The sequence below is a fragment of the Periophthalmus magnuspinnatus genome, chromosome 14, assembly GCF_009829125.3.
Source record: "Periophthalmus magnuspinnatus isolate fPerMag1 chromosome 14, fPerMag1.2.pri, whole genome shotgun sequence".
Classification (NCBI taxonomy): Eukaryota; Metazoa; Chordata; class Actinopteri; order Gobiiformes; family Gobiidae; genus Periophthalmus; species Periophthalmus magnuspinnatus.
This window is the reverse complement of record NC_047139.1, coordinates 15,093,534-15,113,601: the sequence shown is the minus strand read 5'-3', so window position 1 is coordinate 15,113,601 and position 20,068 is coordinate 15,093,534. Positions and strand designations below refer to the sequence as shown.

The 20,068-nt window shown below is 40.3% G+C and overlaps 1 protein-coding gene across 5 annotated transcripts in view; it reads left to right on the top strand.

The window, feature by feature from the left end:
* Positions 1-20,068, top strand: part of LOC117381749 (glutamate receptor 4) — a 132,666-nt gene that overhangs the window by 52,341 nt on the left and 60,257 nt on the right. For all 5 annotated transcript variants that reach the window (XM_055226969.1, XM_033978757.2, XM_055226971.1 and 2 more), the window contains exon 3: positions 14,660-14,899. In XM_055226969.1, coding sequence (XP_055082944.1) covers positions 14,660-14,899 — 240 coding nt within the window. The remainder of the gene's footprint in view (positions 1-14,659; positions 14,900-20,068) is intronic.

Sequence of the window (20,068 nt, the reverse complement as noted above, 5' to 3'; positions counted from 1 at the left end):
ATTACTCAAGTAAAAGTAATCTGCTTTCTTTAAGGGTCCCATATTACACAAATGGACTCTTGTGAGCTTTAAGCCATGTTATAATGTTGTTACCACATAAAAAACATACCTGGAGTTGTGTCTTGTTTCATTCACACTTGTTTGAGTGACCCTTTATTATTAGTCTGTACATCTCTGAAGCTCAAAATGCTCCTTGTGATGTCATGAATTAGTAGTTTTCAAGTTAACAGCTATCTTTTACCTTTTATTTCGTGGAGATGGGCAATTCTAGTGAATGTGTCAAAAACACAGCGAAGCACTTCCTGTGATACCACATGACATCACTAAGTGGAACAGAGTGTTTTTCAGTTTGAGAGTTTGACAGAACTAAATAAATACCGTAAATTTCGGATTATAAGCCGCTACTTTTTTTCCACGCTTTGAACCCTGCGGTTTATACAGCAGTGCGGCTTATTTATGGATTTTTTACTGGATAACGGCCCCTGGGTTTTATTTTCACGGACAAGCCTTCTACACGTGGCAGATAAATATGGCAAAAACAACTTAAGTGCATTAAAAAAATACAACTCACCAAACCGTTGCATCAGAGGGAGCCCTGCACTGATTATGTGATTATGTCTACTCTGCTCCGCAGTTTCTTTCAAAAAACAAAACAAAAAAAAAAACAAAAAAACTCTAAAGGCGTATCGTTTAATCCCAGGTGCTTATTCTCCATGTGCCAAAGCAGTTTTGAAGGTTTCATTGCCTTATTTGCTTTTCCCGTATGTTACGTAGAGCGGACTCTGTGCGTGAGAGTCACCTGCAGCGACAAACCCAGATTTTAAGTAGGCATTGTCTGTTAAATTTATCTTTCTTTTTCTTGGAGGTCGTAGTCTCCTCTTCTGGCTCCTCAGTTGTCCTTTTCCCCTTTGTTAAAAGCTCCCCAAAGACTTTTGTTTTGGCTCATTTTCACTCGCTTGTGGCTCTAGTTTTGTGCGTCGTGTCTGATGTGTTATACGTGATACGTCACCGCGGAGACAAGAGCAGATAATAAACTTGCTACAACATCAAATAGATTTCTGTGGCGATTTCCAGCAGGATTTTCATGATACATCTACGGACGAGCTTATTAGTGTGTCATTAGGGACGGGCCAAAGTTGCTCCTGACCCCTGTGCGCACAGCGTCTGAAAATCAGGGCTCTTTACACAGGACTGTGAGCTGTGTCTGTGAGACGTGAGCGGTGTTTGTTTTGAACATTGTTCCGCGAGTGTGACGCTTATTTTGAGCAACAAAAAATAAGAAAATATAATTTTATTTTAAGATCATAATATTCTTCCAATTTAAACTACAACAAAAAAAGAGCTAACACAAATAAAATACACTTCAGCCACGCAGAGCCGCAGTATAAGGCTGAAAGAGGCGCATAGGGCTCCGGAGCCGCGGGTTGCCGACTCCTGAAATAGAGCCACTGCACGTAAGCTCGACATCAATGAATCCAACTTGGTCAATGTAAAAGACGACAAAAGTTTTCAAAGGAAATAAAAGCAGATTTTTTGTTTTGGTGCAGTTTTATTTTATAAACCTGCAGATGTGTTCATCCCGTGTTGTTGTCGTGTTGGTTCCAATTTTCAGGCACAGTTTAAAAAAAAAGCGTGTCGGTGCACCGTCTTTCTGTGTAAATATCTCATGTTACAATATGAAAACCTGCGGCTTTTATTCAGGTGCGGCTTATATATGTACAAAATTGATTTTCTCTTCAAATTTAGCTGGTGCGGCTTTTATTCAGGTGCGCTCTGTAGTCCGAAATTTACGGTAAATATGCAGGGTTTGTGTGTTAACCGTGTATGTTTGTGATGAGGAAACAACATTATAACAGGAAATAGCTTAATGTGGGCTCTTTAAGTGTATGTATTACTCGAGTAAATGTAACTAAGTACTACCCACCTCTGTAATTAAAACTGTTTTCTTCAGTTTGTCAGCTTACATTACTCATCCTAGTTTATATTTAGAATAACAATAACACTACATTATCTTGTTTGTGGATTTGAAAATAAATAAAATAAATCTTTACATAGAAAAAGCCTGTAGTATTTTTGTTTATACTATTTAACTTATGGTTTAGTTCATTTGACAAAACCATTCAAATAAATGCAAAATTGTGATCATATGTTAACAAATATGTCCCCGTGCATACAGCGGCCGCACACAGAAGCCTCATTCACTCCACACCATAAACACGCCCGATTAAACTAACTATCGTCATAGGTCATATTTACGACTTTTGTCCAGAGTATCGGCAAGAATATGAAATTATTTATCCAGCTCATAATGTCCCGCATTAAACTGACAGAGGAACAAAGTGGAGTGCGCCACACAATTACCCAGAGTGCAGTGGACCTGGAGAGTGGAGTTATGCGCGACTATAAACTTTGCCCCGCCCACATGTGCACTTACATTGTTAAAGGGGACGTGCTATGTTTCAGGTGGTTCTTTAAAATGGCACTTGTGTGGGATTTGTTTTTATTATTTTTGGTACTTTTCTTTTAACATGGGGGAACTATGCAAAATTGACTTTTTGGAACTTTCTATCGTTTTATAATGTTGTTCCCTCATCAGAAACACGCCTGAAGAGCAGTTCTTTATATGTAAATCACATGTTGTCCAAAAAAAAAGTGACGCACACAATAGGTGAGTATAAGCATCAGAAATGCCAAAATACAACATAATTAACTATCTTGGTCAATTCTAAACAATATAAAAGGCCATTTTATTTGTCGGAGCGCTTTTTTACATATGTTGCACCGGGATGTTCATTCATTCTGACTCAAGTTACAACAGCACCTGGCTCTACTCTCCAATGTCCTCCCAAGCCCTCAGAGTGCAGCCCTCCAATCATTCTCTCCTTGTACTGGCTCAATCAGATACTGATGTACAGTAAAAGCTAAAGCTAAATCTGTCAACTGGACAAAAAGTTGTAGGAGTGAAGACGTTTTGCTGCTCATCCAAACCACTTCTTCAATTCTGAACTGAAGGGAACTGAAGCCGTACAGCCATACTGATGAACAGTCACTGGGAAAAAAAGTTGTACAAAAGCTGCTCATTTACAGGAGGCTGTTCACACTATTAGCCTAAAGTGTGTGACTTTACCTTTATTTAGTCCTGATGCTGCAGTATTGGATTCCCTCACGTCCTCATCTGCACTGTCTGTCATCAAAGTACATTTAATATCGTCAACAAAGGAATTCCATTTTGCCGCTTTGGCTCATTTAAAAAGTGTGTGGCCTGTAATTTAGATTCAGAACTCCCTCTATACAAAAGTGTCTGGGGAGCGGGCTGAACCACTCTCACAGAAGGGACTGTGGCACTGGATCAAGCTGTAGGACACAGGGGTGTAGCACCTGGGGACAGATCATTTTGGTGGGCCGCACTATATGCTGTCCAATGAAAATGCCCATTACAGACTTATAAATGTGAGCTCAATTCACTTAAAACACAAACATCTGTGTTTATATTTTTCAAAACCTTAAACGTAAAGGTTTAACTCCAGTCTAGTTTCCAGATTAAAGAAAACAGCTGGTAGAACGCACTCTGATAGTTGTCGGGTCCTGCTCTGGCTCAAATTAAGAGAAGAGGTTTGACTTGTCATCCATGCATGTTTGAGTAATCTAGAGATCTCTCCCGGGCCCTATTCGAACTCTCCATACGTACAATCCTGTCCAAAGCTCAGCCCACAAGCCTACATCACCCATATACAAAAGCAAAGGCACAAAACAATACACTACAAACCTGCTGCCATGTGCTGTAGTTTCTGCTTATGTTATGATAGTGCTCTGAAGACGGACTGTTTTGGTGACCATAGCATTTTCAAAACAATAAAAGGTAACATCTAAATATGTTAGCAGTTAATACCCCATTGAAGTGAAATGCCCCCTCTTTAATCACTGGATGTACAGTTTTGAAAAGAAAGAATTAAGATCTAAGACAGAATTAAGCTAATGTAATAATGTTAGATAATCTGTCATATGCACTTTAAATTATTATTATTCGTTGAAGTTTTGAGACATGGAACACCAATGCTTAGCTGTCCAAACGGTTATTAAAAAAAAAAAAAAATGAACAAAGCACAAAGGGGTAGTTTGAAGTCAGAAATGATCAGATTAGACAACAAACAGTGTCTCTCGGCTAATTCCAGCTCTTCTGGGGATTTCTGCAGCCGGCTCTAAGCAATCTGTGAATATTTGAAGTACAAGCGCCATGGGGAGAGCCAAACTAAACTGCTCGTAAATCCTTCAGCACTTTACATGCAGTATTCATGAGGTAGGAACCAGGAGAGAGGAGAGGAGGAGGAGGAGGAGGAGGAGGAGGAGGAGGAGGAGGAGGAGAAGGAGGACGAGGAGTCAGAGAGGAGAGATGGAGAGGAGGAGGACGAGGACAAGGAGACAGAGAGGAGAGATGGAGATGAGAAGGGGGAGGAGGAGACAGACAGGAGAGATGGAGAGGAGGAGGAGGAGACAGAGAGGAGAGATGGAAAGGAGGAAGAGGAGAAGGAGGACGAGGAGACAGAGAGGAGAGATGGAGAGGAGGAGGAGGAGAAGGAGGACAAGGAGACAGAGAGGAGAGATGGAGAGGAGGAGGAGCATGAGGAGACAGAGAGGAGAGATGGAGATGAGAAAAGGGAGGAGGAGACAGACAGGAGAGATGGGGAGGAGGAGAGCGGAAGGAGGAATCAGAGAGGAGAGATGGAGAGGGGAAGGAGAAGGAGGAGACAGAGAGGAGAGATGGAAAGGAAGCGGAGAGAAGGAGGAGGAGCGAGGGAAGAGGAGAGAGGCAAGAAAAGACAGACAGGAGAGATGGAGAGGAGGAGACAGAGAGGAGGAGGAGAGAGGGAGGAGGCGACAAACAGGAGAGATGGCGAGAAGGAGAGATGGAGGAGGAGACAGGAGAGATGGAGAGGAAGAGACAGACAGAAAAGATGATTAGGAGGAGGAGAAAGATGGAACAGGAGTGGAGGAGGACAAGAGAAGGAGGAGGAGAAAAGGGGAGAAGGAGAGTAGAAGGAGACAGAGAGGAGAGATAACTTGAAAGAGGAGGAGATAACAGAGAGGAGGAGGAGGAGAAGGGAGGAGGGCAAAGGTGAAGAGGGAGAGGAGGAGGAGACAGAGAGGAGAAGTAGAGAGGAAGAAGAAGAAAGGGGAGAGCAAGATGAGAGAGAGGAAGAAGTAGGATGGAGAGGAGGAGAAAGGAAGAGAAGGACAGGAGAGATGGAAAGGAGGAGAGAGAAAAAGGAGAGAACAGGAGGGAGAAAGGAAGAGGGGAGAGAGGGGAAAGAGAGGAGGAGAGGGGACAGAGGACAGAGGGGTAAGCGCAGTAGTAGAGAGAGGAAGAAGGGAAAGAGGGAGGGAGAGGAGATGTAAATGATGAAAAGAGGGATGGAGAGAGAAGAAGAGGAGAGAAAGAGAAATGAATAGAGTTGGAGAGGAATAAGCATTTTTTTTCCAAAGAATAATATGTTGAAAGCCACATATTGTCTGAGAATATCTGAAAAGAGTTCTCCATGTACTTTATTATATTTAATGTGATAGTTGTCTCTTCTGTGTCTCTTCTGTGTCTCACTCTCCCCGTCCGTCGTAACAGCTTTGATTAGTCCTCCATTCTGTGTCATTAGTCCAGTCCACAGCTATAAATAACTCCAGCCTCATCGACCGCTACACCACTGCTACTACTGCTACCAAATACTTTTACCTCATCAGATCAAAACACAGGAATATGGATTTGATGTTTTAATGTTTAATTGGCGGCAAAAATAGGATTACACAGATATGAGGCTAATTGGAAATATAAAAGAAAGTACTATTAGTTAAACTTTCTACTTTTATTCTACTGTTTAGTCTATGTCACCACAGTGTTCCACAGCATGGTTTTAATCTCGATCTCCATGGAGACAAGCAGGTGGTGCCACTAAGCCAAGTACCAGGTCAGATCAATACAAATATGAGTTTTTGATGAAAAATATGCTAGAACATCAGGTACGGGGGAACATTAAGTAATATTTTTTATTGAAGTAACAGTACTTTTATTTGGGTAAAAGTTGTGGTTCCTCTTCCCACTGTGAGTACGTGTACAAAAAGTGACAAAAGCTTTATGTTGACAGTATGAAATGATGTCTAAATGTGTGTCTATGCTGTGTCTAGATTACATAAACTTCATCAGATATAACATCCAGAAAATTACTTTTGAAGTTACTTTTACTTGACCACTGCTTTGTACTTTTACTTGAGTATTATTTTGAACTACACACCTCTGGTCAGTCCATCCCACCGCTGCTGTATTGCTTGTTTAAGGTAAAAGTACATGGTTAAATACACGCTGTTTGGTACTGAGCTATTGACAGAGCAGGGATCAGAGCCGGTTGTGGTTGGTTTGTGAGGGGGTGTGGTGATGGGGGGGCTAACGTCGTCATAGTGGTAGTAATAATTTTGACACAAATGGAAGAAAAAAACAACTCCCGGTGTGATCTGCAGCTATTGTTGTCACATCAGCTCCCATACGCGGACATCAGTGGACTTGTCTCTTTTATTAAGGTGCTTTAGATCAATATTGCAATTTAAAATGTCCAAATTACAACATAATGATAGCACACACAAGCACCATATGCATTTTTAAAAAGGTGCAGTGTATGGCTGAAAACTGCAATTTGAATAAACACAATTAGGAAATATCAAAGGCTGCAATTTTTGAAGGACCATAATTTCCTCCACAACCAAATCCCCTGTGTTATTCTGCACAAAAACTGCCAACCCTGTAGTTTAGATCTGTACAAACATGTTCTGAAATGTGATTCTTGTATTGTACTGATCAGAATCACAATACTTGTCGGGGAACAAAATAAAAAATAAAATTCACAATTAGATGTACAGCCCTAGTGCACTATGTAACCTGTCTATGAGAAGGTCCGCCACCTACTTTTCTCTATGGACCAACAGGTCAGATTACAGGTCAGACCTACGAAGAGGCGACCCAGTATGTATGTTTTTAAAGGCATTTTTGAGCAATAAAATGCAAAGAAACAACTAGTTAAATGCAATACTGTGGAAGATTTTGGGCAAAGCAATAACAGTTCCATGGTCTGTTATATAGTGAGATTTTTTAGAAAACTTTAAAGAGGGGTGGATTTTTGGAGTTTAGATCATGTTGTAAAGTTGTTCCCTCATCAAAAACAGCCTGAAGAGGTTTTACATGTTTACATATTTTAGCGATCTCTCCCGGACACTATTTAAACCCTATTTACCATTTGTCCAATGCTCAGCTCTCAAGCCTACGTCATTAAAGCTCTCACATGACAATAGTCCATAAATATACAAAAACATGATACAAAAAGGACACACAAATTTCACTTATGTTGAGGGAGTGACAGAGAAGCAAAGGGAGGAGAGACACAGAGGATCAAACACGAAACTGAAACTAAACCATGCTAATACGTTGTTTTCTGCGTGTATAGCGTTTTTAAATCTCTGTAATCCAAGGACATTACACACCACCCCATAAACAGCATTTGAGCTTTATTACTTGAATGAAATGTCACAAATCCACCCTATTCCCGATCATATTTGTTCCCATACTGTACATCCTTACTGTCATATCTTATCTGATGTCAAACTGCTTGTCATAGCGCGGCCCGCCTGTGTGTTGATAGACTTGTCACTATGTCACTCAGCCATCGATCAGGCGTTCTGGGAGTGTGTGTGTGTGTGCGTATGTGTGCATATGTGTGTGTGTGACCTGTTTGTGCGCTGAGCTGTGAGAGCGGATGGCCTTTCAGGGTCACTGCCTGTCCCCACACCAGCACTGGGTCAGAGGGAGAGAGTCTGCTCGCCGCCGCCCCCTGTCTGAGCGGAGCGGCTGTCAGGGGTGAACCAGCGTTGGACCCAAAGGTGGACGGAGACAAATGTATAATTCATGTTTTTATTTAAAGCAGACTTATTGTATAAAATCAACTTTTTAGAGCTTGTTATAGTAGTTTTCCCTTCCCATTTACTCACCCGAAGTTGTATTTGGAATAATTCACCCATGAGCAATCTTTAATCACTTATTTTCAAGATGCCATATTGTCGATTAACCTCTGTTTTTTACCATAACCGGTACACGCCCACTGCTCTGTACTTACTTCATTCTCCATTTTTATTTTATTAATCGGTGATACAGGCAGGATTCAACAGCGATGCGTAGTAATATTCTTTTATTAAGTTGTTTTAGATCAATATTATGATTTAAAATGTCCAAATTATAACCTAATGATCCATGGGTGTCATAGATTATCGCTCTACAGCAGACACAAGCACAATAGATCTTCTTTAACAATTTGGCTAGAGGGAGTAGGACCAGGGAGCAGAGGTAAGTGAAGCTGGCACACAGGCTGAAGAAAAACAGACAGAATTATTGATCAAAACTGATGTAAAAGGGACTAGAAAAATCCTCATTAGCCAAAAATAAAAAATTAAAAAATTAAAAAGGCCTAAGTATTTTCCAGAGATGTGGAGAAGAAATCATGCTCATATACTGCTGCTGGTGATTACTGGATATGTTGCAGTTGTGCCAATCAGCCCAGGAACTTCCAAACAAGGCCAGAGAAAACAAGAGGGGAGGGGGAAATCAGGAGAGCGCCAAAACCATCAGTGGACTATAACAGCAGCTCTGGGTCAGCTCCAAATGAGTGAGGCGATGGAGAGTGTAGAGAAGGGATATGCTTCAGAGCTTAGAGCCTGATATCTAGAGATGTACTTGGTCTGATAATTTGCCCTGTAGTCAACTAAAGAATTTCTTGGTCAACACGTCCTGCCAATTGATTAGTCGACTAAAAACGAGCTGTGGCGATAGCTCTCAAAACTTTTACTCTCTATGTACTACACTCACAAGACTACACCTGCACGGGACTTCATGCAAAATACCAAATCTTCGGCTAACTCACTCACTCCTCCTTTCTGCTGCGGTCCCAAATAAATCCTTATCATCAACATAAAATGAAAAGTCAACTAATATATTTTTTTGATTGAGAGACCATCAACCAATTAATCGATTATACTTTTTATCTCAAATGAAAATGTGAGTGTGCATATGTAAGAGTGCATGTGTGAGTGTGCACGTGAGGGTGTACCTGTGCAAGAGTGCTTGTGTAAGTGTGCAGGCGTGAGTGTGCATGTGAAAGTGTGCATGTGATAGTGTGCTTGTGTGAGTGTGTGCATGTGAAAAGTGTGCACATGAGAGAGCATATTTGTAATTGCACGTAAGAGTGTGCATGTGTGAGCGTGCACATGAGAGTACATATTTGTAAGTGTACGTGAGAGTGCACGTGAAAATATGCATGTGTACGTATACATGTAAGAGTGCACATTTGTAAGTGTGCACGTGAGAGTGTGCATGTGTAAGTGTCCATTTGTGAGTGTGCATGTGAGAATGTGCATGCGTAAGTGTGCATGTGTGATTGTGCACATGAGAGTGTGCATGTGTAAGTGTGCACCTGAGAGTGTGCATGTGAGACTGTGCATGTATAAGAGTGCATGTGTCAGCCCGTCCCCTGAGGACACATCATGGCCCTGTGTATTTTCTGACCTCTGGACTGTTTCTTGGTTGAGTGGACAGAGTGTGTCCTCAGGAGGGCTGGCTCCACTCCACACACAGACGTGTGTGTGTGTGTCTGTGTGTGCGCACTCTGCTCCAGAATAATCCATGTTGATTGTGCCTGAGGAGAAAGGACTGCTCAGTGGAGCACCTCAGAAGAAAGGCTCTGTTCTTATAGTCACTCTCACACATGCATTCATCTGGCGTTCATCATACATATTCATGTTATATGTGTTACATTATATTTAGACATATTTAAACATCACCAGATGTACCATCATTTTATGTCACATTTATATGATCATTTTGTCCTCTGTATGGTGTTCGTTCAATAATTCCAAACAGGCCCAAATGTACGATAATTTCTTGTTTAATGATGTACTTCCATTCTGCTGCACTTCTGGAGTCAGATTGACCCTCTGACTGGAGAAATCAGGTGTACTGTGAATGCAGACAAAAACTGACCCAGGATCAGTAGAAAATAACCCTGTGAGCGTATATGTAAGGAGCTGTGAGCCTGTGTTCTGAAGTCTGCTCCTCAAAACAGCTAATGACATGTCTAGTTGAACATGTATCATGATCTTGTCTATAATTAAGCTGAATCTAAAAGGGAAAACACAAATTACCCAAACTGTTGGATATGTTGTTCTGTGGATGGAATTTCCTTGGAAGAATCTGGGTGCCACACTGCTAAACAGAGACATAACTCAACAACTCAGGGAGAAAACAGGGAAAGGCTCTATGGGAAACAGGGAGAGACCATAGCTCTATGCCATGTGGTTTATTGTTAGGTTAAGTTCTGAAGTGGAAGTCCAGTGTGTGCTCTTTGTGTGGTGTTTCATGCTTTTATACAGATGATGTGTTTCATATAGGCCACAGGTGATGGAGCTGTAGAGTTTGCTTGTGATCAAATCTCAGGTTTGCATAAATAATACTTCTAAGGTGTGTGAAACTCTGTTTTTGTTGTTATATTTTATTTTTGACAAAGGCGTTATTGCCCATACTTTTTTATTGCACGATAATTTGGACATCACTGTAAAAGTACTATGGATCAGGTCTATTTGACTAATAACAAAAATAATAAATTGTTGGTCCTATTCTATTAATAAATACTAAATTACCCTTTTCAAAACATCACTGACTCCTAGGCCCCTAGGCCTATAGGCTCAGACTACAATTTTAACTGTATGTCAGTAAATAGTGCAGCAGCCTCATCACAAACATGTATCCCTCCGCTGTTTTCTCAGCCAACTCACAGACAGTGGCTGAATTACACTCACAGACAGGGGCTGCATTGTTATAATGAGCATTTATTTTACTGATTTTATTTGAAAACATGTTTGAAACGGGGTCAGAAGAGTGCTACAAACTGGTGCAGTTACTGATGTTGAACAATAACCGAGTGAGACTAAAGCAGGCTAATGTTAGCTTTTGCCGGGATCATAGCATTGCAATCCGATCTCTCATGTTGGCGGCCCTTGAGGCTAACATGACTGTATTTCTCTTTTCACTAACCCTTAGTTATATTTATTTTCTTATTCACTGAAAGTATCACAGTCCTTTCTGTATGAACCAACTGCAGCATAAAGAAACATAAGGACCAGTCACCAGCTCGCACAACGCCTCGTCAAACTCCTCCATGTCCTGAGGGTAGCAGACTCCCCCAGCCGCAGTCGCGCTGTTTGACTTGGCCCAGCCACAGTAGTAACATGTCCGCCACTGACTGTGGTGCCACTGCTCACACACATCCACTTTGGCAGTTTACTCAGACACTGCTCCTTTTGCATTTCACCAGCTGGTCATCTACAGCTCATTTTATTCTTTACTGAAATCGAGTTTGCAATTTTAGTTACAACACTACCCCAGACCAGGGGTGACACCAGGCATTTTTGGTGGAAGGAGCGAAGGTCATCAATGTGGGTGCTCAATTAAAAAGGTAATTTAACATGTTTGTTTAGCTGTTTTAAACAAACTTAAATACAGTTAGTGCCCTGTAGTGATTTATAAAACCCAATATGGAATTCTTTATTTTATTGTAGTCTTTACTGGAGCTTTACTAGAGAAAAAACACCATCTGAACTCATTCAAGATTTCTCATGCATTTTTACATTGTAGACACTGCCAGAGCACGCTATAACAAGCTCCCCTTAACGTCGTCACCAATCGCGTTAGAGCTGGTTGTTTTGATCTGGGTTTTGTCTGTTTTGTTAATGGCACTATATACCCTGGCAGAATGAAAAGCACGCGGCGGTGGAAGGATACGGCGGTGATTAAATGAGCACCGAAGCAGCTTGCAGATAGATGAAAGCGGGAAAAGCAGAGGCGCGGTGTGCTTTTGATGCGCGCTTACCGGCTCTGCCCTGAATGGATTCAAAGTGCTAATCAGTGGATAATGGTGCATTGTGTTGTCCCCGGCAACGGCACCGAGCCACTTTCAGACACCAATCAATTGTCATTCAGATGTGAGGAGGTTAGTGGTTAGGTCGCACGGGTCTATTCTGCAGTGCAGGTTTGAAGGCCTGACTTGATGTTAGTGTTGTGAAAGTGTTTTAAAAATGAATAGCAGTACTGAGAAGAAACTACTGAATACTGATTTTGACAGAGGTGGGTGAAGTAGTCAAACACTGTACTCAAGTAAGAGAGCACAGTTACTTCAATATAATATTAATCAAGTAGAAGTACAAAGTAGTGATGTAACTGGAAGGACAAAATATAAAAAAATGCAGAAAAACTGGTATTTTCAAAGGATAGACACAGAAATGAGCCAAATGAAATCATATCTGAAGGAACGGTGCAAGAAACACAAATGTTGAATAGTGTTTTTTGTTTTCATACAAAGGGATCATCTCAAGCCAGAATCAAACATGATCGTCCAATCAGATTAGTTTATTTCAGTGTTGCATGTGAAACGAAGGCGCTCATTGATCACCTACCACCTATGAACAAAATCAAACGTTTAGTGCTAGTAGATGTGATATTTCTCTTCTATATTTTTTTCTCATAAACAGCCATATTTGTTTAGCCGATCAGGGACACTCATGCTCCGTCTGTATCTACTCCACCCGTCAATCAAGCCCATGTGAACTCAGAGAGATTCACCAATGACCAGACTCTCACATCTTCGTAAAGTACTGAAGAAGTGTGTAGGTGAACTCACAGTGGAACGAGCCGCCAAAACTGTTACTTAAGTAATGTTGCTGTGACACTGTCAAATATAGGATTCTGGTACCACATTTTGGTTAAATGACATTGTTACATATATGTACCTGCCCCATACAGTGACCTCTCGTCTCCATTATCAACTTTATAGTCCATAGTAGCTGTAATAAAATAGCCTATTTCAACATAAAATAATCTTTGTTCCTTAAATTTTACCATTTGGTTAGACTTCCTCTGAAAATGAGCAGCACTAGTTCTGATAACTGCCCAAAGGAGTAACAATAGTTTAGAATACATAATTTTCAATTTTCAGTAATTTTCAATTTAGTTTTTTGACGCTGAGTCTCTCCTCCCTCTGCTCCCCGCATTAAGTCACACCCCCTTCAGAGCACTAGAACAACACAATCCAACGTGCATCCCGCTAATGAAACAACTGCACAGCACATCAGGTTTGTCAAGTTGCTGTGTAGTTTTGTATCCTAGTTTTGTATATTTATGGAGAATTGTCGTGTGGGAGCATGGGTGTTGCTTATGGGCGGAGCACTGGACAGAATCTTAAGAAGGGTTCGAATAGCGTCTTAGAGAGATCACAAAAATACTCAAACATGCATGGATGACATCTATTTTTGTTGTACCGTGGTATAATGTGGTAGAAAGCTTAAAAAAAACGCACAGTTTTGCATAATTTTAAATATTGATTGATTGTAGCATTTGGTCACAGCGAAATTGAAATAACAATTTATCAAAGTGCAAAGGCTGCAAATGTTAGGGTGGACAAGATTATAAATATTATATTATATCATCAGATGTCCTCCCTGCGTCTCCATATGGTCTTATTCTGTGTAAAATCTGCTAACCCTGTAGAGTTTGCTAATCACAGTAATACTCTTAACAGCCCATTACATTTGTACATTCCAATTATTTTAGTCTTACGCTATTTGTAGGCAAAGCGTAATGTATTGTGGGAAGAAATATGGTTTATTGTGGATGTAATTGTTCTTTGCATAATGGTCCTTCATGATGCATTGGGGTCGCTAATAGAAGCATTTGTCTCGTCAATGCCTCGTTACGACAATACGTGCTTGTACTGTAGTATTTCTTACGTCGTGGGATTCCTCAAGTCTTTCAGATTGGTCAGTTTTAGCTGGTAGTGTGCAGTCGACTACATGACTGGCTGTTTGATTACGGTCTTTTACATAAACCGGTGTTTCTCAAACTGTGGTTCATTTTGTGGGATTAGCCTCATTTACTGTTAATTTTATTCACTTTTTTGTCCTCTTTTTGATCATTTCTTGCTACATCAATATCATAGTTAGAAATGCACCGATCTGATACTGGTATAGACTATTGGCGCCGATCCAGAAAAATATGCAGTATCGGATATCGGCTTCCAAATATCGGTTCAGCCACATCCTGGTTGGTCTTATGCTTGTTCTGATACAGCTCAAAATTAATTTCTGTCCTGTGAATGTGACTTTTTAGTATTGATACTTGTTGAAATGAGTATCTAATTTTGATACGTTTGACAGCTCTACCCAGAATGTCTCATAATGCGTGAACTTTTATTTACACCAAGCTGTTACTTGAGGGATAAATAGCAGCTTCAACATTTGGATCAGTTTTATCTTATGTTAATTTTGTTTAAAGGAAGTATATTCTATTTTAAGTCTCTGCTCTGGTATTAGTTGATATCATGTGTCGGCAGATACTTAAAGCCATAATATGGAAATCAGTACTGAGTTGGCTCATCCCTAATGGTCGCACTTAACAGCCATATCACATACCGCACTCATTTTCAATTTGAGTTAATCAATGTTCCAAACCTCAGGAGTTGTCATGGTAAAAATAACTTCCTGTTGAGTGTGCTCTGCTAACTGTGTCGCTGTCCTTTGTCGCCCCCTGCAGTCTGCTCGCAGTACTCCCGCGGTGTGTTCGCCATCTTCGGCCTGTACGACAAGCGCTCGGTGCACACGCTCACGTCCTTCTGCAGCGCCCTGCACATCTCCCTCATCACCGCCAGCTTCCCCACAGAGGGAGAGAGCCAGTTCACCCTGCAGCTCCGGCCCTCCATCCGGGGAGCGCTGCTGAGCCTGCTCGACCACTACGACTGGAACAAGTTTGTCTTCCTCTATGACACGGACCGAGGTAAGGCTGCACCATCACAAACACTCAGCTTTCTTTCTTTAAAGAGGGGGTATTTTACTTCTATGGGAAATGAATTGCTAACACAACATATTTAGATCACCATGTTACCTTGTATAGTTTTGAAAATGCTATATTAGGCAAAAACAACATATTAAGGAGGGTTCATATAGTGCCCGGAAAAGATCACAAAATTAGTCAGACATGTTGTGGATGAGAAAACAACGTTATAAAGCTCCAAAAAGTCAATTTTACATAATACCCCCTCTTTCAATCTTTAAATGAAACTTAAACCGAAGTTGTTGCGTTTGTTGAAAATGACAAGGTCATTGATATAAATCACTTTCTAGGCCTTCCATCTTCCAATAGATGTCCCTGTGTCAAAAACTGTGCGCCTCCTGTCTGGCATAAGATGATTCAGATGATTAATACAGTGATGTAGTCTCTGCATTGGCTTCTAGTACTTTTAGTACTTTTTAGAGTTCTGTTCAAAATCGCATTGTGTGCTTTTAAATTGTTAAATGGTCTGGCACCTGTATATTTGTCTGACCTTCTGTCTGTATGTGGCTACAGACAGCTCCATAAGTGCCCTGAGATCATGTGACCAGCTGCTTTTAAATTCTTCCCACTCAAGACTTAAAACCAGGGGGTCAGGGCATTTGTGGTCACTGGACCCCGACTGTGCAGTAGCCTCCCTTTAAGCATTCGATCGGCTTCAAACATTGAACTATTAAGAACTCAGCTTTTTGCATTGGCGTTGGACACAAGCTGAGCACTGTTGTTTTTACCTCCTTGTTTTTGCACACTGTTCTATTCATGCATTTTATCATTGTTGTTATAACATTTTTAGTAAATAGTTGTTTTAAATGTGTACAGCACTGTGGGGCAGGTATGACAGTATTAAACATGTTTTATAAATACACTTTGATCTTGACTCACTGCTGAGGCCAGTGGTACAGACATTTTCTCAATAATGAAACTAGCTACAGTGATATAGGGCTGAGTGAGGACGTGAGTGATGAAAACATGGTTATCCAATCGAACCACCCACCACACAATCATTGTTACAGTCACAGAATGAAACTTTATGATACAAGTTTATGATCCCTGTTGCACTAAACCTATGCAGCTATAATTACTAATAAAAACATCTATCATACATATAACCACACTTGGCAAACATAGATAAACAAAATCTTATTTTGGCTGGGCATTTGATTTTCACACATGCTAGGAAGTACAAATACACACACTGAAGCTCAGGTAGTTTTTACTTTCATGTACAAAAACAATGAAACAACATGTACTAGGGACTGTATTTGTTATCTAAAATGAGTGAGTACACATCCAAACACATTATTATTTTTATTTCATAGCTGTTTCTTAGCCCCGTGCAGTTGAACGCCTCTCCTTCTTCTCGTATTGTGACCGTATTGTGACAAATACATATCAGCTTCTCCAGATGTGTCACTGGAAACTGGAAGATTCGAATCATGTATTAACCTCAATTGTTGTCCCTGGGTTTACATGCCTTTTAAAAATCCTTGTTGTACTGAAGTAGGTCAGTTGTCTGGCTAAGTCCAATTTAAACAAATTTTTCAAAATGCATTGCTTGATGTTGTGAATTGAATTTCAAGGATCCCAATAACACATCTGGAGAGGCCGATACCTTCTTGGAGAACTGCTGCATGCAAGTGTGCAGTCTGATTTGCATTAAGCACAGACTAGGAGAGGCATTCAACTGCACAAAGTAAGAAACATAGAAATATTAGCCATGTGTTCAGACATTTAATCACTTGCTTTAGATCAGCAGCGATAAAAAACTACAGTCCCTCCACCAACTTGTTTTGTTTTGGTCCACTATGTTAAAGTGAAAGTGAAAATTACCGAGCTTCAATATTTGTGCTGGGAAGAAATAACTTGTGAGTAATGCAGTTTGTAGCATGTCTGAAAATTGACTGCTCAGCGTAAATGAGATGTTGCTTATCTATGGCAGTCAACATTGGATATATGTATAATAGCTGTTTTTATTAGCAAGTTTAGCTGCAAAGTTTTAGTGCTAAAGCTAAATGACTAGATGCACCTAAACATCTTGTAGCCCCCCGCTCTTACCTACTAGGTTCTTTGACCTGCTGTAGACTGGTACAAGAGCAGTATGACGGGTTTAGGGGCAAAGATGATTTGAATTTGGTTGTTTAGGGCACTCGCAGCTCTCTGTGCATTTAAATGTAATGAGTGTTAGGGGATAGTGTCCAGTCCTGAGGAGTTGAGTCACATCATTATTCACATGCTCCTCTGGGCTCTGCTCGTTACTGTGACACACTCCAAATTTAAGTGGTCACCAGGCAAATGCTTGAGGATGTTACACTGTGTGACTAATATAGAGAAGGTCACATCGGGCCATAAAAGGACCTTAATCCCTATGATTTGTAGTTTTAGTGACAACTCTGGTTGCAGGATTTTGTATCAGTTGTAGCTTCCTGATGAAATAAATGCATGGAGCTGATGTTCCAGGTCAGGGGTTTGTAACTTGGAACAAAAGAATCCTGTTTCAGACCAAATGAAAGCTTTATTTTAATACAACCAAGAAAACAGACTGATGAAAAGAAGTAGATCAACTGCTTGCTGTTATTAATCAATTGTAAAGTAAATATAACATTTTATATCTATCAACTTTGTAGATTCTTCCCCAGGAGACTTTTGAGCAAATTATATGTCATTTTCTGCATTCTGTTGCATTTTATATGTAATATTAAGAACTCAGGATCCTACAAAATATCTCTGTTCTTATAAATCTTGCACTTTCTTTGAAACATGACCAAGGGATTGACAAAGACTATAACATGATGATAATAATAATAATAATAATAATAATAATAATAATAATAATAATAATAATAATAATAATAATAATAATAATACACTTTTAACATTGGACACTGTTTTATTGCCTCAGACCTACAGTTTCTGCACTAGATAAATAAAATACCCTTTGGTGCTACAAACACTGTAAAATGCTAACTTAATAAATAACACAGCCTCATAGATAACTTTTTTCCTCAATCAAAGTGCAAAGAGCCGCACCACTAGTGGCTTTAAAGAGCCGCATGTGGCTCTTTAGACAGTGTTTGCTGACCCCTATCGTAGGTCTTGTCCGGACATCAAATGACTGATATGAGATATGTTTTGGTTTGGTCTTTGTCTGTGAAGCAGAGACCATAGAGCTTTTCACTGAGAGTTGTTGGGTGATTGTGGGGGCTCTGGGCAGTGGAGTGTTCTTATCAGGCTGGGACATGCCTGACTGGACATGGCTCTCAGCACAGGGCAAAGCTCCACTATCTGATGTTCTCTTGCTCTTCTCTGGCTCTGGGCCTAATGACACTAGGCTGAACACAGAACAGCACCACACATATGGGACAGCACGGCTCCAATTACACTCAGCTCAGGATCATAAGGGGTTAACTGTCTGTGGGGTAGGATAGGCCACCAGAATGATAGAGACATTGAAAAGCAAGATATATAGTCATGGATCATTTGAGAAAATCATGGAAATCCTGATAAATAGATGTTTTCATATGTTAAGATATGTACAGAAAAAAAATGTGGTGAATTTTTATACGTTTTTTTTCAGTGTGCAGCCAATAATCGTAGTTAATTATCTTAAAGTGGGACTAAACACCTAAACTTCACCCACAACCACATCTCAAATAGAGCTGCTAAACTGGGCAGTAAGCAGTGGGCCAGCAGCCTTGTAGGTGCAGTTTATAGATCTCCAGTGAGACAGGAGCCTGTTTTCTGCTGACATAATCTACATTTATCAAGGAAAATTAAAATATTTGTCACCACTCTTATACCTCACACTTTTTTGGTACTTGACATTTTTTGAGGAGAAAATAGTATACATCTATCGCAATGTGTGACTTGCCAATAGTTCTGGAAATATTCTTGTGCCGACTCAAACCCACCTGTAGTACAATAGTACATGCTTTATAAATGATAATGTTTTACAGAGTTTATAGAGCACTAATCTTAACACTTAAACACATGGCCGGCCCTAGCCTTTAGCGGGCCCTAAGCAGAATGTGCCTTGGGGGCCCTCACCACATCAGCAACACCAACCGAGCTCAATTATTGATAACGCAAATCCCACATTGATACTGCACATACTCTACAGAGTACTGGCTGTATAAATAACACACCATAAAGAAGGATATGGCCACAAGCTTTTGTACAGACATCCAGAATCTTAAATCAGACACATTAACACTATCAAAATAGGTGGTCAAAATAAGCATTATAATGTGGCCCTGTTGGCTAAAGTGAGAATATACTTACAGGTTGTAAAAGCTATAAAATGATTTATGATATTGATATTTTTACAGCTTGTTTAGACTAAACCAGTTATAACATAAGACCCACTAAATATACTTTTTCCTTTATATATTTATGTTTGATATGATAAATCAAATGGATTAAAATTCAATAAAACATCCAACAATTGAAAGATTATTTAACATTACCCTAAAATATCAAACATTTCCTTAAACTCTTTTTAAATGATGTTTCTGACCTGCATCACGAGCCACATGTGAAAATTGTCTCTACACTTTACAGCCTCTGTATCATAGGCCAAACTGAACTCTTTAAGTAAAATATGAAATGTTCAGGGATAGGTTTTACAGTTATATAATAGTTATATATAGATTATAAATGGAATAGTGCATTGAAAAAGATCGTCCCAAACCGTTTATTATGCTGGTGCTGCTCAACTCTTTTACAAACACGAAAAACCAGCCTCCTGTTAGCTCCATCAATGCTCTAGTCTCTCGATAATTTAGCTGAGCAAAATAGCACCAAACACCACACCGACAGCAAGACAGCACTGACAGCACTGACAGCAACGTGGGCCTTAGCCTGGATTTAATGTTAAGAGCTGCAGAACAGCAGATTTCCCGCTAACTGGCACACAACAATATACTACACACACATAATTTATGGACAGGTAACACCATCATGAAAATGTTATGTTTCATAATGACATGACTTTGACTACTAGGGAAGAAGGATGCGCAGTCTGTCACGAACACAACATCACCCTGCGCTGGGCTGAGCCTGTGCTGGGCCGGGGGCCCCGCCGCCTGCTACTACACCTTACACCTCCATACTCGAGAT